This window comes from Salvelinus alpinus, chromosome 28 (assembly GCF_045679555.1).
Source record: "Salvelinus alpinus chromosome 28, SLU_Salpinus.1, whole genome shotgun sequence".
In the NCBI taxonomy this organism is placed as follows: Eukaryota; Metazoa; Chordata; class Actinopteri; order Salmoniformes; family Salmonidae; genus Salvelinus; species Salvelinus alpinus.
The window spans coordinates 6,729,372-6,756,841 of NC_092113.1; the positions used below are offsets into that span (position 1 = coordinate 6,729,372).

Consider the following 27,470-nt stretch of genomic DNA (forward strand, 5'->3'; position numbering starts at 1 on the left):
GAGTTGTGTGCAGTATAGCTTTTCCCTAATTTGTGGCCAACCCTTTAATGTGTGTTAGGCTTGGACTCTGATGAGTCGTATGAAGGCGCGTCGGAGGCCAGTTTTAAAGACGCGGGGGTGTACGACGACACCCAGAGGAGCAACGGCTCCACGTCACCGGAGAACGGAATCGGGAAGCGCAGGTACGCTGAGAATCCTGCCGTGTCCTCTCCTCCCGAGTCGTCTCTCTGTTTCTTTCTCTCTGTCGTCGCTCTCTTGCTTTCTGTCGCTTTCGCGCTCTCTTTCTTTATTAGTCTCTCTCTCTCACCCCTTCCACATTGTTAATAGCTTTAACCCTGGTAGAAGACTGGCCAGTTCTCATGCTCCTCTTAACTCTAACCCAGTCAGTCCGCATGACGACACCCGACAGGTCAGCCTCTACCATCGCATACTGTATTACTGATAGTCATCATAGGGAGACTCCCCTTCCCTCGGATTCTCTGCTAGACACTAATATGTTGTCTCTCTGTGTGTGTTTTTGACTTTCTCCTAACATCTTTCAGGACAACGCTACCTGCCCCAATGTTCTCCAGGAACAACTTCAGTGTGTGGGGCATTCTGAAGAAATGCATTGGACTGGTAAGGGCTACAGACCATATCTAAAGAACCACTTTGTGATCACACATGTATCTTTAGACTGTGACGTTCTCTGGGTCTCTACTATGCCAGTGAGTTTGATTTCATCCCACTTGTGTGAAAGTATTTTGCGTTCTTATCTTGCGCATTTTCTGTGTGTGTGTGTGTGTGTGTGTGTGCAGGAGCTGTCCAAGATCACCATGCCCATCGTGTTCAACGAGCCCCTGAGCTTCCTCCAGCGGATCACAGAGTACATGGAGCACACATACCTCATTAACAAAGCCTGCTCGCTGTCTGACTCCATAGAGCGCATGCAGGTGAGAGACTGAATGTAGCTGGATCACAACTAGACTGTGTGTGTGTGTGAGCCAGTGAATCCTGCGGCTGACTCCTCCCCTCCGTTCTTCCCAGGCGGTAGCTGCTTTTGCCGTGTCGGCCGTGGCGTCGCAGTGGGACAGGACTGGAAAGCCCTTCAACCCTCTGCTAGGAGAGACCTATGAACTAACGCGGTGAGGGGACAGGGCTGCAACGCTCCCATACAAAGTGAAATGCACATGTTATTGGCCTTTTTAATAGGACATCTTTACCTGCCTTCAACCATGAATTTAACAACACTTGTTTTCCTCTGCTGACCTTATTTTCAGGAGGCTATGATAACAATCTTTGTCTCCTTTTCACTTCCTCTCCTGCCTACTCTCGCCCCCCCCCCAGAGAGGACCAGGGCTACAGGCTGATCTCGGAGCAGGTCAGCCACCACCCCCCTGTCAGTGCCTTCCATGCTGAGAGCCTGGTCGGGGACTTTGTCTTCCACGGCTCTATCTACCCCAAACTCAAGTTCTGGGGCAAGAGTGTGGAGGCTGAGCCCAAGGGAACTATCACGCTAGAGCTCCTCAAGTGAGTCAAACGTGGTAGGGTGGGTGTTTTTGGATCTATACCTGGTCATGGGGTTCTGTTTGGTTGTTTTCTGTGCTTTGTCAAAGCCAGTACCGCTTCAGCTTCTATAACCCTATTTTTCTTTACAAAGTCTCTCTTGTTGTGTGTGAGTCCATTGCACTGAGGCTGTGTTTGCTGCCCCTCTCTTCCCCTCCTCTCCCCAGGCACGGTGAGGTCTATACGTGGACCAACCCTTTCTGCTGTGTACACAATGTCATCCTGGGCAAACTGTGGATCGAGCAGTACGGCACTGTGGAAATCCTCAACCACAGGTGAGTGAAGGACTGGATATTATAGTTGATCTTATTTTTACATTCAATTCCTGGTTTGGAGGCATACAGATGTGTATATATCCACCACTTTCAGCATAGGGGTCAATCTTACCTTCCATTTCAGTCAAATGTTCACTTGCAATCATGCGTTGACGTCAATGGGACACCAAGTGAAAATTTGTCTTAAGTAGTAGTTAGGATTCGCCCTTTTAATTTGTATTTGTACAGACAGTAGTTGAGCCATAATGGCATGGAGTGAAGACAGTAGTTGAGCCGTAATGGTATAGCATGGTTTGTCTTTTCTCCTCATTGTTCTCGTTCCTTTCTGTCCCGAGCAGTACTGGAGATAAGTGTGTGCTGAACTTCAAGCCGTGTGGCATGTTTGGAAAGGAGCTGCACAGGGTGGAGGGCTACATTCAGGATAAGAGGTATGTGGAGGTATTGGCGTCATTCTGATACACCGACTACGGCTTACTTCTCTGGTCCTGAATTCACTGGTCCAGTTAAGTGTTTGCTAACACTTTTGCCTGGGTCGTGTTCAGTAACGTTTCTAAATGTTTTCTCCCTGCTAAACACGGCCCTGGTGGGTATAATAAATCATATCTTCCATTTAGGAGACTCCAAAGCGACTTAGTCATGCGTGCATATATTTTACGAATGGGTGGCCCTGGGAATCGACCCACATTCCTGAGGTTGAAAGTGCAACGCTCTACCAACTGAGCCGTACAGGACACATAATGGTAGCACAGTGTCATTCTCTGTCAGTACAGCAGTATTTGGTTGTTGATGTCTCCTCCCATCTCTGTCCCTGGCAGTAAAAAGAAGCTTTGTGTGATCTATGGGAAGTGGACCGAGTGCATGTGGAGCATGGACCCCCAGACGTACGAGTCCAACAAGAAGGCTGAGAAGAAGGCAGACTCTAAGAAACAGAAGAGTCCGGTGAGTGGGCGTCTCATGACATGGAGCAAATGATATGTATTTTATCTTAAAAAAATTGCAGGAAAGATATAACAAGTCATACATGTCATCGTCGACATAAAAAAAGAAAGAAATTGGAAACCAGTGGAAAAAACACACACACACACACACACACACACACACACACGCATCAACACCTCAGAATCCAGAGAATTAATTTCATAATACTAACGTAGAGCTTGCTTTATTTGCACACAATATAGCTTGGTCGCCCCCAGTTGTCCACCTCCCTGCAAGTTTTTTTCAAAGCAGATTGAGCCTAATAGTCTGTGTGCCGAAACGTTGGTGGTTTCTTACCCAATCAATTACTGGGAGGTTATAGATATGGAGTGTGCGGCTCTTTGTTTTCATAGCTTGTGTTTTATTGTTTGACACATTGTAAATAGGCCTATACAACATTTACTTTTCTTGATAACTCTCCTCTGATTTTGGTTTCCTGATGATTCTGGCAGCACCCCATGACGTTACGTCAAGGTAAAAAAAAAAAATGTAGTCTACGGTAGGTCACTGTTGGTAGTCTGTAGCCCCTAATGTATGTTCTATATATGGGTCTTTCTATAAATGATGGGGCCAATGTGTGACAATGGTTTATGTGGATCAATGGTTTGAAACAAAAATGAAAAAGATTGTTATGCAGTTCCTCGTGTATTTAGAGAAATAAAAGGGAATTGATGCCAAATTAGCCCGTAACTCCACCGAACAACAACATAGGCCTAGGACCATATATCCTTTAAAATTTGTCATTTCATAACTTTATCACCAGATTATATCGTGAATAGGGCCTGGGGTCATATCGAGTTATTTCAAATGTATTTAGTAGCGCGGATTTCCAAATGCCTGTATTGCAAGTATCTAGTTTTTTGGTTTGTTTTTATGAGCGTTTTATGTCTGCTTGTTCTCATGTCTTTTTGGTCTCGTCTCCCTCGCTCTTTCCGTGCTTTGCAGTGTGCACCTTCCAGGACACACAACAAGCCCCTCCCCCTGCCACTCACAACAACAGAGATCGCCTCTTGCTCTCTGATAACAAGCATTCCCCAAACCAAACTTGTGGTTTGGTCCACCAGAATCGGTCATATGGACACCGAAACACATTGAGACATTATTTTACTGTAACAGAGGAGAACTTAACCTTTCTAACACCCTCTTTGTCGTGACTCCCAAAATGACGCACTGAGCAGACTACTAAACTGGAGTATTAATGAACATTGATTCTAGAAAAACGCTTGGTTTCTGTTGGCACAACATTACGGTACCAAGTAGCCTAAGGCTAGCAGCATTTTAGTGATATGTGCTAGCTGTTTAGTCTGTGTTTTTATAAATGTATAATGATCTTAAAAAGCATTTATATGAGGAATTGACAACTCCTTCTCATTCTGAGAATTAAGCATATTGTTATCCAGGTAGGTAGACCACTTGATTTCAACATCTAAACAAAGTGAAGAGGCTAGCATGCTGTTCACAGGTGAAGGACAGGAGGGTATGTTCATAGCAGTTCACCTGAAGTTGGCTAGTCTCAGGGTTGCCAGGGCTAGCTACAATTTCTAGCCCAATGACCACTCAAAACCCGCCCACTAGGCCTGAAAACTACTCCCCAAAAAATGTTTTTGCAGCAAGAGAGGAGTTGGCGCGTTTATCCAATAGGAAAACTATTGGTTCATCACACCAAATTATTTAATCTGAACTGTAGAAGGGAATGGTTAAACCTTAAACACAATGTTAAAAGTGTTAATAAAAGTCACATTGCTCAAAAATAAACACATTTTCAACTGGAGTATGAAAACTGAAAATCAAAAAGCCCCAAGTTTGCTTTTTGGCAAATTTTATTTCATAACAAAATTTGAGTTCATGTTTGGCTCCAGCCCGATGTCCCAGTAATCCATCCCTCTGTAGCAAGATGGAGAGAGAGAGGAGATCCATCATGAGTCCAGTACATTAAGAGTTTTATTCTACTAATTAATCAATAACTACTATTATAATTTGATAGTCAGTAATGAAGTGAATCTGTTCCTCAGACTTCAACTAGCAAATGTTAGCTAGCCTGCTACTACCTACAGGGCTCGAATCTAACTTTTTTCCATCACTGTCCCAGAATTGTCCCAAACTTATGATGAACCGTCCCAAATTACATTTGAAATGTTTTGATATGCCAACATGGGTCTACTCTAGGACCTAGGTCATTCAGTGGTTTACCAAAAAAACTAATGGGAGTAGCCTACTACTGAAATAGATAAAAGGAGACTGTCAATTGAGCCATAAATTCACATTTTAAAAAAGCATAAAAAAGAAGCCAACATTATAATAATATTTATATACATTTTGCATAAATGTACATAAATAATTAGCCTGCATGTGAAAGTGTAGCCTAGGTTGTATGCGTGTTTGCTACAGCCTCATGTCCACATCAATGCTAACGAGAGGCGACAAATGTAGCTAATGAGACTTTTTTTAGTGGCATAAATATAGGCTAAACGGCAGTCATGTTTGACAATTTTGATGTAGTATTATTAAAATCTAGTTTCTGACACATTCGAGGCACAGTTCATTCAGATCAAATGGTCACGAGTGGAGCGAGAGAGAGAGAGCGGCCAATGCACCCTTCCTCCAACACTCACACACTCAGCAACTGTCTAATAGCCAGCAGAAGCAGCTCACAGTGAAATTAATAGATTAAAAAAAATAAAAGAGAAATGCCATGGTGGCCGCGGTTTAATTTAGAAGTAGACCAAAACAACGCAACCCGCGACCAATACATTTTCACCTGCGACATTGTTTTCAAAATAGACCAATTTGTCAGGAAAACTACAGACATGGCAACCCTTGCAGTATTTTTTTAAATATTTATTTTTTATCTTTAACTAGGCAAGTCAGTTAAGAACAAATTCTTATTTTCAATGACGGCCTAGGAACAGTGGGTTAACTGCCTGTTCAGGGACAGAACGACAGATTTGTACAGTGTCACCTCGGGGATTTGAACTTGCAACCTTTCGGTTACTAGTCCAATGCTCTAACCACTAGGCTACCCTGGCTCATTAGCAAGTTGGCATGTGCATGAGAGACGTGTTAATTTTCCATAATGCATTGTCATCATGGAAAATTCTATGTGGACGGTTCTGGTTAAATTTGTAACAAAGGGCATTTTCATAAAAAGCAAGATCAATGATTACTGCAAAAAGGCAAGTTAAACTATTTTGATAAGTGGGTCTTATGGTTGTGGAAGGCTTATATTTAGCATAGATATAATTTTACAAGCCCTGAATGAATTTAGATTACTGCGGACTGTTTTTAAATGCTGTATGTTGTCTTTAAGCCCACTTGGCTATGTAATTTGTCATTCTACTATCCAGAATAATGGAAAGGAATATAGCGTTGGGTGTTGTGCAATAGTCTATCCAACACAATTGCACACAGTAAACTGTCAAACCTGAGGCACAGAAATGTATGAAAACATTCGGTCATTACCTTGACACTTTCTCTGTGAAATCGAACAAGATCCTGCTGTAAATCAAGCAGACAACACACAATCAACATCAATTTACTAGGGCTATTAGATCCAACGTGGATCACGGCACAACTGTCTTCACCGACGTAATGAATGGTACACCAAAATATTCTGGATGTTCTTTGCAAACACGTTTCCCCCGCACTCTAGCTGTTTGTCACCTGACAAGTTCTGCATAATTATTGAAGAACCACGTTAATGACCGTATCGATATTGGTTTTAAGTTTAAGGTGACTTTCGGTTAGAAGCATTTGATTTTTACTAACCCAGACATTATTTTGGATTTGTGTGCCCATGAAAACTGTAACATAAGGACAGTAAATATTACGTAGTCACAGTGCATTTAAAAAAAATTATGATATTTAACTAGGCAAGTCAGTTAAGCACAAATTCTTATTTACAATGACGGCCAAACCCGGACGCCGCTGGGCCAATTGTGGCACTCCCAATCACGGCCGGCTGTGGAACAGCCTGGAATCGAACCAGGGTATGTAGTGACACCTCTAGCACTCAGATGCAGTGCCTTAGACCGCTGCGCCACTCGGGAGCCCAAGCATTTGTGAGATCTCGATGCCAAAAGAGAACTGTCCAACGACAAGATCCAGGATTATTTATTTAGTTTCTAGAAAGACCCATATAGTAAACCAGTCAAAACATTATGTTGTATGTTAATTTCAGTATTCTGTTTGTAGTAGACATAGTATGCTCATGGTACACGAAGTTAACATCCCTCCAGTTATTTCTGATGTTTTCTTTTGCTTTTATTCATAAGGAAAAATACACATTTCATTTGATTTTGTTAAAAGGGCTATTTATATCAGACGTGTGTCTGCGCGCGCCTGTGTTGTGTGGTCTGTATGTATCTCTACACAGGAGGAGCCTGAGGGGTTCGACAGCGACGATGCAGACAACATGCCTGAGGTCTTGGAGACAGTAGCTGTGATCCCTGGCAGCACCCTGCTGTGGAGGATATCGTCACGACCCCAACACTCTGCTAAGGTAACGCATGCCGGCGTGTCAACAAAGAAACGTGTACATTCACATGCTCATTCACACATACAAGTTGAGCGTATACCCAACATCATACACACTATTTTTCTACCATTTACCTACAGTAAAATTGGTTTTCCCTGATTGCATTCTACAGTTGTGGCCAAAAGTTTTGAGAATGACACAAATATTAATTTTCACAAAGTTTGCTGCTTCAGTGTCTTTAGTTATTTTTGTCAGATGTTACTATGGAATACTGAAGTATAATTACAAGCATTTCATAAGTGTCAAAGGCTTTTATTGACAATTACATGAAGTTGATGCAAAGAGTCAATATTTGCAGTGTTGACCCTTCTTTTTCAAGACCTCTGCAATCCGCCCTGGCATGCTGTCAATTAACTTCTGGGCCACATCCTGACTGATGGCAGCCCAGTCTTGTATAATCAATACTTGGAGTTTGTCAGAATTTGTGGGTTTTTGTTTGTCCACCCGTGTCTTGAGGATTGACCACAAGTTCTCAATGGGATTAAGGTCTGGGGAGTTTCCTGGCCATTGACCCAAAATATCGAGGTTTTGTTCCCCGAGCCACTTAGTTATCACGTTTGCCTTATGGCAAGGTGCTCCATCATTCTGGAAAAGGCATTGTTCGTCACTAAACTGTTCCTGGATGGTTGGGAGAAGTTGCTCTTGGAGGATGTGTTGGTACCATTCTTTATTCATGACTGTGTTCTTAGGCAAAATTGTGAGTAAGCCCACTCCCTTGGCTGAGAAGCAATGGTCTCAGGATGCTTTACTGTTGGTATGACACAGGACTGATGGTAGCGCTCACCTTGTCTTCTCTGGACAAGCTTTTTTCCGGATGCCCCAAACAATCTGAAAGGGGATTCATCAGAGAAAATGACTTTACCCCAGTCCTCAGCAGTCCAATCCCTGTACCTTTTGCAGAATATCAGTCTATCCCTGATGTTTTTCCTGGAGAGAAGTGGCTTTTTTGCTGCCCTTCTTGACACCAGGCCATCCTCAAAGTCTTCGCCTCAATGTGCGTGCAGATGCACTCACACCAGCCTGCTGCCATTCCTGAGCAAGCTCTGTACTGGTGGTGCCCCGATCCCGCAGCTGAATCAACTTTAGGAGACCGTCCTGGCGCTTGCTGGACTTTCTTGGGTGCCCTGAAACCTTCTTCACAACAGTTGAACCGCTCTCCTTGAAGTTCTTGATGATCCGATAAATGGTTGATTAGGTGCAATCTTACTGGCAGCAATATCCTTGCCTGTGAAGCTCTTTTTGTGCAAAGCAATGATGACTGCACGTGTTTCCTTGCAGGTAACCATGATTGACAGAGGAAGAACAATGATTCCAAGCACCACCCTCCTTTTGAAGCTTCCAGTCTGTTATTCGAACTCAATCAGCATGACCAAATGATCTCCAGCCTTGTCCTCGTCAACACTCACACCTGTGTTAATGAGAGAATCACTGATATGATGTCAGCTGGTCCATTTGTGGCAGGGCTGAAATGCAGTGGCGCAATGGCGATTCAGTTCATTTGCATGGCAAAGAGGGACTTTGCAATTCATCGGATCACTCTTCATAACATTCTGAGGTATATGCAAATTGCCATCATGCAAACTGAGGCAGCAGATTTTGTGAAAAATAATATTTATGTCATTCTCAACTTTTGGCCACGACTGTAATATAACATTTGTTGCTGTTTTCTTTGCTTATGACATGCAATGTGTTTTGATGTGCTGTTTCTTATGCCGGTCCCTAGTGGCCAATAGATCAATTACCTGTGATCACCTAGGCACAGGTGTGTCGGATATTTAATTGCTTCTCCTCCACACACTGATGAAGGCCTAAGCCGATACCCGTTGGTGTATTTTAATAATGACTTGGCCCATAAATAAATGCTTTAAAAAAAAAAAAAATTTTACATTTGGAATAATGACAATTATAACAATACTGAATGAACACTTATTTTAACTTAATATAATACATCAATAGAATCAATTTAGCCTCAAATAAATAATGAAACATGTTCAATTTGGTTTAAATAATGCAAAAACAAAGTGTTGGAGAAGAAAGTAAAAGTGCAATAAGTGCCATGTAAGAAATCTAACGTTATAAGTTCCTTGCTCAGAACATGAGAACATATGAAAGCTGGTGGTTCCTTTTAACATGAGACTTCAATATTCCCAGGTAAGACATTTTAGGTTGTAGTTATTATAGGACTATTTCTGTCTATACGATTTGTATTTCATATACCTTTGACTATTGGATGTTCTTATATGCACTTTAGTATTGCCAGTGTAACAGTATAGCTTCCGTCACTCTCCTCGCTCCTACCTGGGCTCGAACCAGGAACACATTGACAACAGCCACCCTCGAGGGCAGTGTTACCCATGCAGAGCAAGGGGAACAACTACTCCAAGTCTCAGAGCGAGTGACGTTTTAAACTCTATTAGCGCGCACCCCGCTAACTAGCTAGCCATTTCACATCGGTTACACCAGCCTAATCTCGGGAATAGGCTTGAACAGCTCAATGCTAAACAGCTCAATGCTTGAAGCATTGCGAAGAGCTGCTGGCAAACGCACGAAAGTGCTGTTTGAATGAATGTTTACGAGCGTGCTGGTGCCTACCATCGCTCAGTCAGACTACTCTATCAAATCATAGAATTCATTATAACATAATAACACACAGAAATACGAGCCTTTGGCCATTAAAATGGTCGAATCCGGAAACTATAATTTCAAAAACAAAACGTTTCTTTCAGTGAAATACGGAACCGTTCTGTATTTTATCTAACGGATGGCATCCCTAAGTCTCTAAATATTGCTGTTACATTGTACAACCTTCAATGTTATGTCATAATCATGTACAATTCTGGCAAATTAATTACGGCCTTTGTTAGGAATGAATGGACTTCACACAGTTCGCAATGAGCCAGGCGGCCCAAACTGCTGCATATACCCTGACTGCTTGCACGGAACGCAAGAGATGTGACAATTTTCCTAGTTATAAGAAATTCATGTTAGCAGCCAATATTAACTAAATATGCAGGTTTAAAAATATATACTTGTGTATTGATTTAAAGAAATGTATGGATGTTTATGGTTAGGTACATTGGTGCAACGACAGTGCTTTTTTGTTAAATCATCACCCGTTTTGTCGAAGTAGGCTGTGATTTCAATGAGAAATGAACAGGCACCGCATCGATTATATGCAACGCAGGACACGCTAGATAAACTAGTAATATCATCAACCATGTGTAGTTAACCAGTGATTATGTTAAGATTGATTGTTTTTTATAAGATAAGTGTAATGCTAGCTAGCAACTTACCATGGCTTCTTGCTGCCCTCGCGTAGCAGGTAGTCAGCCTGCCACGCAGACTCCTCGTGAAGTGCAATGTAAGGCAGGTGGTTAGAGCATTGGACTAGTAACCGGAAGGTTGCAAAATCGAATCCCCGAGCGGACAAGGTAAAAATCTGTCCTTCTGCCCCTGAACAAGGCAGTTAACCGACCGTTCCTAGGCCGTCATTGAAAATAAGAATGTGTTCTTAACTGACTTGCCTTGTTAAATAAAGGTGTAAAAAAAAATATGTATTTAAAAAAAATCTGCAAATCGGTGTCCAAAAATACCGATTGTTATGAAAACTTGAAATCGGTCGACCTCTAGTCATTTGTGGTTATAATCTTGCCTTTTTCTTTTCAATTACTATTCCCCTCCAAGAGCACCTGTGGTTGTTCTGGAATACCTGAAGCACTCCTACTTATTACGTTTATACACACACACACACTCATCGATTTTGATGGTGTTAATTCTGTAGGATCTTGTTTTTCCAGATGTATAACTTCACTAACTTTGCCATGTCGCTGAATGAGCTGGAGCCTGGTATGCAGGCCACCCTGGCCCCCACAGACTGCCGCCTGCGGCCCGACATCAGAGCCATGGAGAACGGAGACATGGGTAATGAAGTCTTTCTGCTACATCCCCACACTTGCTAGATGATGCTGCCCTCTAGCATTCCCTTTGGGTGGTGCATTCACATGTCCTATTTGTGTTCAGATGTATTTTCTTGGTGTGTGTGGGGGGGGGGGGTTAAAAGCCATTGAACAGTAAAATATCCACATAGCCAAAGTATTAGAGGCTGGTTTATTGAAGTTAGGGCTGTGTCAGCTTTTAATTACAGAATAATACAGTGGTCCTATGTTCTTGCTTGTGCAGATCAAGCCAGTCGAGAGAAGGCGAGGCTAGAGGAGAAACAGAGGTCGACGCAGAAAGACCGTTCCAAGGACGAGGAGGAATGGTCCACTCGGTGAGAACTTAGGCGTCCTCGCATTTCAAGATAAACATTTTTTTCATTAAATACATAACAATAAGCTAAACAGTTGTATATGTGTATATATATGTGTATATATATACACTGCTCAAAAAAATAAAGGGAGCACTAAAATAACACATCCTAGATCTGAATGAATTAAATACTTTTTTCTTTACATAGTTGAATGTGCTGACAACAAAATCACACAAAAATGATCAATGGAAATCAAATTTATCAACCCATGGAGGTCTGGATTTGGAGTCACACTCAAAATTTAAAGTGGAAAACCACACTACAGGCTGATCCAACTTTGATGTAATGTCCTTAAAACAAGTCAAAATGAGGCTCAGTAGTGTGTGTGGCCTCCACGTGCCTGTATGACCTCCCTACAACGCCTGGGCATGCTCCTGATGAGGTGGCGGATGGTCTCCTGAGGGATCTCCTCCCAGACCTGGACTAAAGCATCCGCCAACTCCTGGACAGTCTGTGGTGCAACGTGGCGTTGGTGGATGGAGCGAGACATGATGTCCCAGATGTGCTCAATTGGATTCAGGTCTGGGGAACGGGCGGGTCAGTCCATAGCATCAATGCCTTCCTCTTGCAGGAACTGCTGACACACTCCATCCACATGAGGTCTAGCATTGTCTTGTATTAGGAGGAACCCAGGGCCAACCGCACCAGCATATGGTCTCACAAGGGGTCTGAGGATCTCATCTCGGTACCTAATGGCAGTCAGGCTAACTCTGGCGAGCACATGGAGGGCTGTGCGGCCCCCCAAAGAAATGCCACCCCACACCATGACTGACCCACCGCCAAACCGGTCATGCTGGAGGATGTTGCAGGCAGCAGAACGTTCTCCACGGCGTCTCCAGACTGTCACGTCTGAGCAGACACATGCACATTTGTGGCCTGCTGGAGGTCATTTTGCAGGGCTCTGGCAGTGCTCCTCCTGCTCCTCCTTGCACAAAGGCGGAGGTAGCGGTCCTGCTGCTGGGTTGTTGCCCTCCTACGGCCTCCTCCACGTCTCCTGATGTACTGGCTTGTCTCCTGGTAGCGCCTCCATGCTCTGGACACTACGCTGACAGACACAGCAAACCTTCTTGCCACAGCTCGCATTGATGTGCCATCCTGGATGAGCTGCACTACCTGAGCCACTACCTGGGTTGTAGACTCCGTCTCATGCTACCACTAGAGTGAAAGCACCGCCAGCATTCAAAAGTGACCAAAACATCAGCCAGGAAGCATAGGAACTGAGAAGTGATCTGTGGTCACCACCTGCAGAACCACTCCTTTATTGGGGGTGTCTTGCTAATTGCCTATAATTTCCACCTGTTGTCTATTCCATTTGCACAACAGCATGTGACATTTATTGTCAATCAGTGTTGCTTCCTAAGTGGTCAGTTTGATTTCACAGAAGTGTGATTGACTTGATTGACTTATATATGTGTATATATGTATGTATGTGTGTGTGTATATATATATATATATATATATATATATATACATACACATACATACATACATACATACAGTGGGGCAAAAAAGTATTTAGTCAGCCACCAATTGTGCAAGTTCTCCCACTTAAAAAGATGAGAGGCCTGTAATTTTCATCATAGGTACACTTCAACTATGACAGACAAAATGAGAAAAAAATCCAGAAAATCACATTGTAGGATTTTTAATGAATTTATTTGCAAATTATGGTGGAAAATAAGTATTTGGTCACCTACAAACAAGCAATATTTCTGGCTCTCACAGACCTGTAACTTCTTCTTTAAGAGGCTCCTCTGTCCTCCACTCGTTACCTGTATTAATGGCACCTGTTTGAACTTGTTATCAGTATAAAAGACACCTGTCCACAACCTCACACAGTCACACTCCAAACTCCACTATGGCCAAGACCAAAGAGCTGTCAAAGGACACCAGAAACAAAATTGTAGACCTGCACCAGGCTGGGAAGACTGAATCTGCAATAGGTAAGCAGCTTGGTTTGAAGAAATCAACTGTGGGAGCAATTATTAGGAAATGGAAGACATACAAGACCACTGATAATCTCCCTCGATCTGGGGCTCCACGCAAGATCTCACCCCGTGGGGTCAAAATGATCACAAGAACGGTGAGCAAAAATCCCAGAACCACACGGGGGGACCTAGTGAATGACCTGCAGAGAGCTGGGACCAAAGTAACAAAGCCTACCATCAGTAACACACTACGCCGCCAGGGACTCAAATCCTGCAGTGCCAGACGTGTCCCCCTGCTTAAGCCAGTACATGTCCAGGCCCGTCTGAAGTTTGCTAGAGAGCATTTGGATGATCCAGAAGAAGATTGGGAGAATGTCATATGGTCAGATGAAACCAAAATAGAACTTTTTGGTAAAACTCAACTCGTCGTGTTTGGAGGACAAAGAATGCTGAGTTGCATCCAAAGAACACCATACCTACTGTGAAGCATGGGGGTGGAAACATCATGCTTTGGGGCTGTTTTTCTGCAAAGGGACCAGGACGACTGATCCGTGTAAAGGAAAGAATGAATGGGGCCATGTATCGTGAGATTTTGAGTGAAAACCTCCTTCCATCAGCAAGGGCATTGAAGATGAAACGCGGCTGGGTCTTTCAGCATGACAATGATCCCAAACACACCGCCCGGGCAACGAAGGAGTGGCTTCGTAAGAAGCATTTCAAGGTCCTGGAGTGGCCTAGCCAGTCTCCAGATCTCAACCCCATAGAAAATCTTTGGAGGGAGTTGAAAGTCCGTGTTGCCCAACAACAACCCCAAAACATCACTGCTCTAGAGGAGATCTGCATGGAGGAATGGGCCAAAATACCAGCAACAGTGTGTGAAAACCTTGTGAAGACTTACAGAAAACGTTTGACCTCTGTCATTGCCAACAAAGGGTATATAACAAAGTATTGAAATAATAACAAAAGTTTGACAATACTTATTTTCCACCATAATTTGTAAATAAATTCATTAAAACTCCTACAATGTGATTTTCTGGATTTTCTTTTCTCATTTTGTCTGTCATAGTTGAAGTGTACCTATGATGAAAATTACAGGCCTCATCTTTTTAAGTGGGAGAACTTGCACAATTGGTTTTGACTAAATACTTTTTTGCCCCACTGTATGTGTGTATATATATTTTTTAAAGTAAACCATAATTGTGTTTTATCGTGTCTTCCAGATGGTTCCAGTCAGGTACAAACCCCTACACGTCCTCTCAGGACTGGCTCTACACAGGGGGCTACTTTGATAGGAAATACGCTGACCTTCCTGATATCTACTGATCCTGGGGGGTTCTATGAACACCTGCTGAACCACCACTTCAAGCCCCCCCGCCAGTCCCCTGGCACGCCCCTGTTCTAAGCACCACACGGTCTCCCGTTGGAACTCTGAAGCGCCGATAGCCTCTCCTTGTACAACACATGCGTCTGTGTTAGCACAACCCTCCCCTCCCCAGTCTCCTGACAGTGATGAAAGGGAACAGTCAACGGTGAAATCAGGGATGTGAATGCTCCTTTGACTGATAACTGGTTTGAAGATTCTTTGGGACATGTTGGTGGCAGCACAGGCGGAAGCAGACATGAACAGAGACTGTGAGTCTGGAGGAGACTAGTTCTTGAACAGGAGTGCATTGTGGGTACCCCTCCCTCCTCCCTATCAGACCTGGGTTGAATACCTATTTCAAATATTCAAAATACTTGAGCTTGATTTAAATTGATTGGCATGTGGAGTTTGCACTTTTGGAATTATTCCATTGGTTCCAATGCGCCTGTCAAGCTAAACAAAGCACACCTGGAGTATTCCGCCCAGGTCTGGCTGTCCCCTATATACGTCCAGAGGGCAAGCTTCTCATCACTGTAATGTAACCTGTATGTATAGAGAAGAAGAATGATCATATGACCATATCGGCTAATCACACACATCTAGCCACATTGGCCACTGCTCAGTCTGTGAATACAGCCCCTGATTCAGGCAGTCGGCTAGTAATTCCCCCATCACAAAATATTCCTTTTGTTACTCTTCTGCATGGCTTTTGGCTAGCTAGCTAACAGTGTTAGCGACCCCTGGCTCTGTGGCGGTGGACCTACCGTTCGATCGGCCCGGCTGCCGTTGTTTACCTAGTCAGTCAATTTAGAGTGTTCTCGTAATCATCAGTAAGACAATAACAATGAGCGTTAATAAGATTATAAGAAGAGTATAATGGCTACCAGAGGAGGCTGGTGGGAGGAGCTATAGGAGGAAGAGCTCATTGTAATGGCTGGACTGGAATTAATGGAACGGTATCAAACGCGTCGAGCATATGGAAATCACGTTTGACTCCATTCCAGACATTACAATGAGCCCGTTCTCCTATAGCTCCTCCCACTAGCCTCCACTAGAGTGCGCGTGCGTGTGTGGCTCTGCGTGTGTGAGTGTGTATGAATGACTGTAGTGATTTGTACAGAATCTTAAGCCATATGGTTCCTTTTAACTACAGGTATAACTGGCAAGGGTGGTTTGCTGTGCAGTCATTGGCTATGAATAAATGAATTGATAATTGTTACCTCAAGAACTAAATACTAGTTATCGCCAGAGCATGATAAAGCCTTTTTCATGTAAGATATACATGTATGTAAATACCTACTTTTATAAATATAGCTAGCCAATCGTCATAATACTGTCCAACCAGGTCAAAGTGAATTTGGAATTGAATGGAATTATAGCCAATATGAAGTAGAAGTCATTGTGTAATATTACCAGCTTCCCTTGTAAGCATATTGTTGCCTTCCTTGTGTTAGGAACTCTTTGTGGCTTTAAACCACACACTCTCACATTACCAATCTCTTTCACAATGACGAGCCATTATGTGTAAGTTCTGATTTATAAGAGACTGTGGCATCTAATCTTTTTTTTTTTTTTTTTTTACAGAAATAGTCGCACTCATGCAATATACGATAGGGGTATATATTTATTTTTTGGGGGGGGGATTCATGTGCAGTTAATTGTACTGTGGTAAACATTTAGCCTTGTAGATTAGATCTGCATGAATCAAAGTGTAAACCAACGCGTTTCTGCTCTGGAGGACTTTCAAAGCAGCAGACACCTCTAGTGTTTGTCTAGTAAAACATGTCATGTTGACCATTGGGAATGCTCTTCATGTGAGTCCAAACTGAATCTCTTGACGTGATACGATATTGAAATGTAGGGTTATTTAGTTTGGATTTACCATGTTACTGTGCATTTGAAACGACAGCCAAAATCTATGCAACCAACCAATAGCGCTTAGTGTCTCTGTATGCCTTTACATGTATAATAGTACACATAAATACTTTAGTTTTGTCACCGGCAGGCAAACCGACATTTAGATGACTGTATTGGCAGCTTACTTGACTGTAGATGAGCCGATCTCATAAGTGATTGTGTCCATTTGGTCTGTGGATCACCATGGTAGAGTCTCTAAGTAAGGAGTGTAAAGATGAATTGACAGTTTAGAGCAATTTGATCTTGACTGAGTATTTGTGCCTCTCTCGCCCCAGTTTGCTACTTATTTAGATATTTTTTCATTTAGCCTGACACGTCACAAAATTACGTCAATTGCTTTAACAACTGTCTTTTTTTTGTGTGGAATTGCTGGTGGTTTGAGAAACGGGCAACGGAATGTGGCAAAAAGATACAGCGAACCAAGAAGCCTTGCGTTGTCTTAGGTTGATTGTTAAGTTTTTTTCCATGGTTATACTTAGTGCCTGAATTTAAGTAAGCCAATTTTCCGAACCCTTTTTTTTTTTTTTTTACCTTTATTTCATTTAATATTTAAGGTGTTTTTAGGTTTATCAGATCAGAGTTTTTGACGCATTTGTTTTTCTAACCCATCTCTCTCTACGGTACTTTATTATTGTCAATAACACTTTGAAATGTTTAGGTCAGAAGAAGTGTCTGTTTTCACCGTGTGTACAGGAAATGTATGTAAAACTGATCACTACTTCTGGTTGTGTCCACACACATTTCATCCAATTCTAATTTGTTAGCTAGCAACTTTAAGACTAATGCACCAACATTAAAAAAAAAGTAGATTTTAACTTGCTTTGTGTGGTGTTTATTTGTGTAAGAGTAGCTTATACACTGACATTCCTAATGATTTGTACACTCAGTCTGTCTTTCCATGACATGGCTTTCACCTGGATTTTCCTGGTCAGTCTATGATCCCTTATTGATGTCACTTGTTAAAATTCACGTCAATCATTGTAGATGAAGTGGAGGAGACAGGTTAAATAATTATTTTAAGCCTTGAGACAATTGTTTGTGGGCAAGACAGATTTAAGTGCCCTTTGAACGGGGTATGGTGGCAGGCGCAACAGTTTCCCATGTCTATCAAGAATGGTCCACCACCCAAAGGACATCCAGCCAACTTGACACAACTGCATTGGAGTCAACATAGGCCAGCATCCATGTGGAATGCTTTCTACAGCTTGAAGAGGCCATGCCCTGATGAATTGAGGCTGTTCTGAGGGCGAAAAGGGGGTGCAACTCAATATCAGGAAGATGTTCCTAATGTTTTGTACACTTTGTAAATAGCGTTTGACCATTTTGATAATCCTCTGCAAGTTGATAATCCTTGACATTCAAATCTTTTCCCCTGTGTCTCAGAGGTGTTTCGTACAGTGGAATCACAAGCAAATAGCATATTTTGTGCCATTTATTTATTTTTTAAAGTATTTAAACAAACCTTTGGCAAGAACATTATTCCAGATGTTTTATTTTGAGACGGGAATATTTATGTGTAATTTCTGTACTTTGGACAGCTTGCTAGTTTATGGGCAACATCTAATGAAATCCTAATTATAGTTTAACTACGTGCTTTTTTTAATTTGACAATAATATTGAACATTAAGTGAACTTCTGTCAATAAACTCAAAAGGAAAGATTCATCCATTTTGAATGTGATATCGAATTTGTGCATCACTGAGCAATGTTCTATCGATTCCCCAGAGGGTCATTTCATGTTTTTGGCCGATTAGCACATCGCTCAGATATGCACACGTATGATATAACATTCAAAATGGGAGAATCTTTCCTTTTTAATTCAAATCAAATGTTATTTGTCACATGTGCCGAATACAACAGGTGGAACAATGTTTTTTTTTTTATGAGTAAAATTTAAATGGGGTGGACAATGCAAGTAGTCCGGGTAGCCATTTGATTAGCTGTTCAGTCTTATGGCTTCGGGCTAGAAGCTGTTAAGAAGCCTTTTGGACCTAGACTTGGTGCTCTGCTACCGTTTGCCGTGAGGTAGCAGAGAGAACTGTCAATGACTAGAGTGGCTGGATGGCAGAACTTGGCCCCAGTGATGTACTGGGACGTACGCACTACCCTCTGTAGTGCCTTGCGATCTGAGGCTGAGCAGTTGCCATACCAGGCAGTGATGCAACTAGTCAGGATGCTCTCGATGGTGCAGCTGTAGAACGTTTTGAGGACCCATGCCAAATTCTTCCTTTTTGTCACTTCAAATTAAGTTTATCTATGCCTCTGCCATTTAAACTTGATCATTGTGGTATACCAGTAGTATGGAGGAAGTGAAAGGTTTTCTAAGGAATGGCCAGCATGATTTTTATGGACTGTAAATACAACAGTTGTGCAGTATGTTGTCACATTTTCCCCCTCACTCCATACAGTAGCATCTATACTGTATCCCAGCAACTTAGTCTGACAGTGTGTGCATTTGACCAAGGTTATTAAAGTAAATGAAGGTTTGAGCTTATGAAACTCTTGGGTAAATGGTGCCAGTAGATGGCAATGTTTCAAATAGGCTTAGCTTGTGCATCACTATCACTAGCTGTCAGGGAAGAAATCCGAGGGAGAGCGCGAAGCATGGGTGTGAACACTGGTGACAGTAAACCCAAAAACCCGGTCACAAAAGGCAAGGCCTCGTATGGGATTATTTCAACTACATAGCTCAATCTTATTGGTTGCCTACACACAGTGCATTTGGAAAGTATTCAGACCCCTTCAGTTTTTCCACATTGTGTTACGTTACAACCTTATTGTAAAGTCTATTAAATATTTTTTTCCCTCATCAATCCACACACAATAATGACAAAGCAAACGTTTTTTTTTTGAAAATGTATAAAAAAGAAACTGATACCTTAAGTTTTCAGACTCTTTGCAATGAGACTCCAAATTGAGCTCGGGTGCATCCTGTTTACATTGATCATCCTTGAGCTGTTTCTACAACCTGATTGGAGTCCACCTGAGGTCAATTCAATTGGACATGATTTGGAAAGGCACACATCGGTCGATATGTTTTATTTTTATTTAACTAGGAAAGTCAGTTAAGAACAAATTCTTATTTTCAATGATGGCCTAGGAACAGTGGGTTAACTGCCCTGGTCAGGGGCAGAAAGACAGATTTTTACCTTGTCAGCTCGGGGATTCGATCTTGCAACCTTTCGGTTACTAGTCCAACGCTCTAACCACTACGCTAACTGACGCCCCACATATAAAGTCCCACAGTTGACAGTGCATGTCAGAGCAAAAACCAAGCCGAGATTGAAGGAATTATCCATAGAGCTCCGAGACACGATTGTGTCGAGGCACAGATCTGGGGAAAGGTACCAAAACATTTCTGCATAATTGAAGGTCCCCAAGAACACAGTGGCCTCCATCATTCTTAAATGGAAGAAGTTTGGAACCACCAAGATTCTTCCTAGAGCTGGCCGCCCGGCCAAACTGAGCAATCGGGAGAAGGGCCTTGGTCAGGGAGGTGACCAAGAACCCGATGGTCACTGACAGAGCTCCAGAATTCCTCTGTGGAGATGGGAGAACCTTCCAGAAGGACAACCATCTCTGCAGCACTTCACCAATCAGGCCTTTATGGTAAAGCAGCCAGACGGAAGCCTCTCCTCAGTAAAAGGCACATGACAGCCCACTTGGTGTTTGCCAAAAAGCACCTAAAAAGACTTTGGTCTGATGAAACCAAGATTGAACTCTTTGGACTGAATGCCAAGCGTCATGTCTGGAGGAAACCAGGCACTGCTCATCACCTGGCCAATACCATCCCTACGTTGAAGCATGGTGGTGACAGGGTCATGCTTTGGGGATGTTTTTCAGAGGCAGGGACTGGGAAACTAGTCAGGATCGAGGGGAAAGATGAACAGAGCATAGTACAGAGAGATCCTTGATGAAAACCTGATCTAGAGTGCTCGGGATCTCAGACTGGGGCGAAGGTTCACCTTCCAACAGGACAACTACCCTAAGCACACAGCCAAGACAACACAGGAGTGGCTTTGGGACAAGTCTCCGAATATCCTTGAGTGGCCCAGCCAGAGCCCGGACTTGAACCCGATCGAACATCTCTGGAGAGACCTGTAAATAGCTGTGCAGCAATGCTCCCCATCCAACCTGACAGAGCTTGAGAGGATCTGCAGAGAAGAATAGGAGAAACTCCCCAAATGCAGGTGTGCCAAGCTTGTAGCGTCATACCCAAGAAGACTCGAGGCAGTAATTGCTGCCAAAGGTGCTTCAACAAAGTACTGATTAAAGGGTCTGAATACTTATGTAAATGTGATGTTTCAGGTTTTTATACATCTGAAAAAGTATTTTTGCTTTGTCATTATGGGGTATTGTGTAGATAATTTTTCTCCCCTTTTCAATTTAATTCATTTTAGAATAAGGCTGTAATGTAACAAAGTGAAGGGGTCTGAATACTTTCTGAATGCACTGTATTTAGCATATACTGTGAGTTTAGCAAAATGCTTGTGTTCCTAGCTCCAATAGTGCAGTAATATCGAACAACTCACAACAATACATGCATCTAAAAAGTAAAATAATTGAATTTAGAAATATTAGGACGAGCAATAGTATATGTACAGCAATAGTTAAATAGGATAGGCCTTGACTAGAATAGAGTATATACATATGAAGTGGGTAAAACGGTATGTAAACATTATTAAAGTGTATATAGTTTCCCATGCTTATTCAATGAACCATAAACAATTCATGAACATGCACCTGTGGAACGGTCGTTAAGACACTAAGGTCACAGTTATGAAAACTTAGTACACTAAAGAGGCCTTTCTACTGACTGAAAAACACCAGAAGAAAGATGCCCAGGGTCCCTGCTCATCTGTGTGAACGTTCCTTAGGCGTGCTGCAAGGAGGCATGAGGACTGCAGATGTGGCCAGGGCAATAAATTGCAATGTCCGTACTGTGAGATGCCTAAGACAGCGCTACAGGCAGACCGCTGATCGTCCTCGCAGTGGCAGACCACGTGTAACAACAACTGCACAGGATCGGTACATCCGAACATCACACCTGCGGGACAGGTACAGGATGGCAACAACAACTGCCCGAGTTACACCAGGAACGCACAATTCCTCCATCAGTGCTCAGACTGTCCACAATAGGCTGAGAGAGGCTGGACTGAGGGCTTGTAGGGCTGTTGTAAGGCAGGTCCTCACCAGACCGGCAACGTCGACTATGGGCACAAACCCACTGTCGCTGGACCAGACAGGAGTGGCAAAAAGTGCTCTTCCCTGACGAGTCGCGGTTTTGTTTCACCAGGGGTGATGGTCGGATTCACGTTTATCGTCGAAGGAATGAGCGTTACACTGAGGCCTGTACTCTGGAGCGTGATCGATTTGGAGGTGGAGGGTCCATCATGGTCTTGGGCAGTGTGTCACAGCATCATCGGACTGAGCTTCTTGTCATTGCAGGCAATCTCAACGCTGTGCGTTACAGGGAAGACATCTTCCTCCCTCGTGGTACCCTTCCTGCAGGCTCATCCTGACATGACCCTCCAGCATGACAATGCCACCAGCCATACTGCTCATTCTGTGCGTGATTTCCTGCAAGACAGGAATTTCAGTGTTCTGCCATGGCCAGCGAAGAGCCCGGATCTCAATCCCATTGAGCACGTCTGGGACCTGTTGGATCTGAGGGTGAGGGCTAGGGCTATTCCCCCCAGAAATGTCCGGGAGCTTGCAGGTGCCTTGGTGGAAGAGTGGGGTAACATCTCACAACAAGAACGGGCAAATCTGGTGCAGTCCATGAGGAGATGCACTGCAGTACTTAATGCAGCTGGTGGCCACACCAGATACGGACTTAATTTTTATTTTGCCCCCCCCCCCCCTTTGTTCAGGGACACATTATTCCAATTCTGTTAGTCACATGCCTGTGGAACTTGTTCAGTTTATGTCTCAGTTATTGAATCTTGCTATGTTCATACAAATATTTACACGTTAAGTTTGCTGAAAATAAACGCATTTGACAGTGAGAGGACGTTTCTTTTTTTTGCTGTGTTTACGTAGGCTACGTGTTATTTGTTAAATTCTGAAAACAAATGTAGTTAGTCATAATGGGACTTCAGAACAGCGTTCAGTGGAACAGAAGAAAATGTGCAGCACAATAAACAGTACAATTAGCTAACACAGACAAGAGATTACATTTAGAAGCCAACACACACAGCAAGCTACCAGGCATTAATTAAACAAAAAATGTAACGGCAGTAAGGGTTTCCTGTATTATTGTGCATGTTTATCTTGTTCGTAGCCTGGAACAAATGTTATTGAAGTGAATGTGCACCTTTTCTTTGGGTGGACTGCAACTACAAAAACCACTGGCCAAGCCTGTAGTAAAATCCAAAGCATTTATAGCTATCAGAGATGTCCTAAATTAGGGACGGTCTCTGATCGCTGTAGGACTGAAGAGACTGTCACACGTTTGAGCTTTTAATGACCTAGCAAATTCCATGACTTTGGGGTTAAATACATCACATTTAGTTTTTTGAAACTGCTATTTCAACACCTGCCAAATAAAAACCTAAAATGGCCCTACTCCTAAAAAATGTATATACCTGGAATATACCAGAGTAATGTGATTCTGCCGGATTTGGGAAGGCCTTGGCCTGCATAAAGTTCTGAGTCCATGCCGAGTATCCCGAGTCTCAGATTAGGCCTGAGCCCAGTGTGTTGACTGGGTTCGGTATGCCTCGAGACCCTAACCCGCTTTGATGCGGGCTGCCAGCTGTTTGCCAAGTGTGCTAAACTGAATCATGGAGACCCTGCCGGCAAAAAAACATTACTAAAAATTGTATAATTGTAACGCTCTAGTGTCTTATGCAATGGGAACATGGCCCACAAACACTATTCCCATGTTTATATACAAAGATCTCTATTAATGGAGTAGAATTTTGAGAACTGGTCAGTAGTTCAATCCGATTTCAACCAAAAAACATACCAACCAAAATAACATCAAAAAGACGTCATGATATATATGTCTTAATCTGGTTGTGATCTGGTTGTGATCTGGTTGTGATCTGGTTGTGATCTGGTTATAAAATGTCCCGACCCAGATTTTAACCAGTAAAATACCTCTTTATCATGTAGTATGCCCACTGATAAATGACCATGTCCATCTAGACATTTGCCAGCTAGGAAATGTGTGTGACTGGACCATCTCAAATAGTACTTGAGTACCCCTGCCCATACGCCTACAACACATAAATGTCTTCTCGCCTCCCATGCTTAAACCAACTTTCTTTCCCTAACAATAAAACAAACAAAATAATATAAAACTGAAATAGAAATGTTTTTATCAAATCAAGTCTGAAAACAAACTGAAACTAAACTGAAATTCTGGTAAAAATCTAAAAAACGAATATCAATAAGAACTGTTGTAAAATTACAAAATGATAATAGCCTTGAATTTGAATATGAAGAAGCAGCGGAGACCTGACTGTATTTCTACCTAATTCTAGACAGATTACTAGACACAACAGTCGTTTTTTTGTTGTTCTCTTTTATTCTTTTCCTGATTTGAAATGTATTGTAAGGTCATTATTTCATTCATCACATTACATGACATGATGCACCAAGTCTAATACAATTGTTTACAGGAATACACTGAAACATACACAATGTTTTACAATGGATACATGAAGTATAGCTCATTGCACTTACAACAGTGAATGTAACATTTTATTCATTTAGGGACTCTGCCTTTTATTTTCTGTAGCTTTTTTCAATTCGATTACATTTTTTTATACACTCCCCAACATTTTTCGTATATGGAAGCCAGGATATCCCTTTTGAGGGTTTTTTTCTTCTCATTTTACAAACACAACATGTATAGAAACTCGACACTGACCAATATGTTTCTGAATACAACTTTTTGTTTTTAAACAGTCTGCACGAGCCAGCCACATACACAATGCTTTAAAAAAAGCAATAACTGCTCTTTTTTTGTATTTTTGTATTTATTTTTTTTTTACACAAAAGCACAAGTTTGGCGAGGTCGGCGTGTGTGGCTTCACTGCACACTATGGCGTCCCGTGCCTGTGATGGTGTTTAGTATGACATTTACATGTTGTACAGCGTGGTCTATGGTCCTGACTGGTATTTACAGTGAATATGGTTGCCAGGTGAAAGGAGAAGCCTGAGGCTGGGGAGTCGGGCGTTAGGTTGCATTAGCTCATGCATTTGTTACTTTTCACTATATTAAAAGATGACTGCTCCCTGGTTGGTTGTGAAACATTTTCCTGTAGCTTTTTTTTTTAACGTTTCAGCATTCCCTTCCTAAACCTGTCTGTCACCCTTTTCTCTTCATCCATAGTAATAAATACTTTTGTTGTTCACTGTGCATAGCCATCCACAACCGCCCACAGTAAGGGCAGATCGTCACAGTTTGCTATGCTACTTTAAAAGCAACATTTTTGGTTGACGTAAAAAAAGACATGAGTGTTTTATTTGTCCCTGGCAAAATGCTGTGGTCTGAAGCCCATGTAATCCAGAGTAGATGTAGGACTGGATGGGACAGTAACAAGATGGCTTTCTTGATTGACCAACATTGGAATAATAAGCCCTTACTACGATGCATATTAACGTCCCCTTTTCGTTTCGCCACGGTGCATTTTGTGTGTGCATTCCTGAGGCAAAGTGATTGAACACAGTTAAAAACTCCTTCAAACATAAACATACACAAGTCATAATTGGATTTTGATAAATATCGTATCCCTTATTTTTATTTATTTTTTACAGCTTTATTTTTATGACCTCTATATCTATATCTAATTTACACATATCTGATATTCCAGTCAGGGGACAATGACTATATGTCACCAGTCTGTTCTAATGGCAGTGAGCCTGTGAGGTGCTTTCCATGCCAGTGTCTATTTACTGTAAGCAGGCCTTTGCATCAGCTCCATTAGGTCAATATTGATACGATCATCATTCTATTCCATAAACTTCATAGAGATATGGACAGTGTACTAATGACTCTATTCATCTGTATGATAAAATAATATTTCTGTATAGATATTCCATAAATGTAAGTCGTAAAAATATCTCCACTTTTTTCCCCCTTTTTACATTGAACTAATTCGCCCATACTTGAAATAGCAGTTAGTGTACAGAGTGAGTTGTGGGTTAAGGGATGTTCACACTATAGCCTCCCAAGGTCCTTCAAGCCAGATGAATGGTGAGTGGATATAGCCTACAATGGTTTTCTGTGGGTCACACTAAAAGGAAACAAGCGTTGTAGTGCCAGCAGCCTCCCATCAACGTTCAAACTACACGAGTATCATATTATGTTAATAGGTATTGGCAGTGTACACACACAAGGTCAACCCCTTTTGATCATGAAAAGTGCCTGTCATTACAGAAATATTTGTGTTATATATTATCATATATATTTAATATATAGTATTTGTTTTACATATACTGTATATTTATATCCAGTACCACACCTACTCAAGGGTTTTTCTTTATTACTACTATTTTCTACATTGTAGAATAATAGTGAAGACATCAAAACTATGAAATAACACATATGGAATCATGTAGTAACCAAAAAAGTGTTTAACAAATAAATAAATAAATATTTTTAGTTTCTTTAAAGTAGCCACCCTTTGCCTTGATGACAGCTTTGCACACTCTTGGCATTCTCTCAACCAGCTTCACCTGGAATGCTTTTCCAACAGTCTTGAAGGAGTTCCCACATATGCTGAGCACTTATTGGCTGCTTTTCCTTCACTCTGCGGTCCAACTCATCCCAAACCATCTCAATTGGGTTGAGGTCGGGTGATTGTGGAGGCCAGGTCATCTGATGTAGCACTCCATCACTCTCCTTCTTGGTCATATAGTCCTTACACAGCCTGGAGGTGTGTTGGGTCATTGTCCTGTTGAAAAACAAATCATAGTCCCAGATGGGATGGCCTATCACTGCATATCTTAACTTAACCAGCATGGCGTATCACTGCAGAATGCTATGGTAGCCATGATGGTTAAGTGTGCCTTGAATTCTAAATAAATCACAGATAGTGTCACCAGCAAAGCACCCCCACACAATCATACCACCTCCTCCATGATTCACGGTGGGAACCACACATGCAGAGATCATCCGTTCACCTACTCTGCGTCTCACAAAGACACAGCATTTGGAACCAAAGATCTCAGATTTGGACTAATCAGACCAAAGGACAGATTTCCACCGGTCTAATGTCCATTGCATGTGTTACTTAGCCCAAGCAAGTCTCTTCTTATTGTTGTCCTTTAGTAGTGGTTTCTTTGCAGCAAATCGACCATAAAGGCCTGATTCATGCAGTCTCCTCTGAACAGTTGTTGAGATGTGTCTGTTACTTGAACTCTGTGAAGCATTTATTTGGGCTGCAATTTATGAGGCTGGTAACTCTAATGAACTTATCCTGTGCAGCAGAGGTAACTGGGTCTTCCTTTCCTGTTGCAGTTCTCATGAAAACCAGTTTCATCATAGTGCTTGATGGGTTTTTGCGACTGCACTTGAAGAAACTTTAAAAGTTCATGAAATGTTCCGTATTGACTGACCTTCATGTCTTAAAGTAATGATGGACTGTCGTTTCTCTTTGCTTATTTG

At 42.2% G+C, this 27,470-nt stretch overlaps 1 protein-coding gene across 5 annotated transcripts in view; it reads left to right on the plus strand.

The window, feature by feature from the left end:
* The window catches only part of LOC139557037 (oxysterol-binding protein-related protein 2-like), a 32,729-nt gene extending 15,065 nt beyond the window's left edge, over positions 1-17,664 (plus strand). For 3 of the 5 annotated variants that reach the window (XM_071371345.1, XM_071371346.1, XM_071371347.1), the window contains exons 3-14: positions 59-182; positions 543-618; positions 798-932; positions 1,027-1,124; positions 1,327-1,509; positions 1,713-1,820; positions 2,159-2,248; positions 2,636-2,759; positions 7,171-7,296; positions 11,130-11,253; positions 11,512-11,602; positions 14,790-17,664. In XM_071371345.1, the coding sequence (XP_071227446.1) occupies positions 59-182; positions 543-618; positions 798-932; positions 1,027-1,124; positions 1,327-1,509; positions 1,713-1,820; positions 2,159-2,248; positions 2,636-2,759; positions 7,171-7,296; positions 11,130-11,253; positions 11,512-11,602; positions 14,790-14,892 (1,382 nt within the window). In that variant the 3' untranslated portion in view covers positions 14,893-17,664. The other 2 variants (XM_071371348.1, XM_071371349.1) reach the window with 2 other exon arrangements.
* The last annotated feature ends 9,806 nt before the right edge of the window (positions 17,665-27,470 follow it).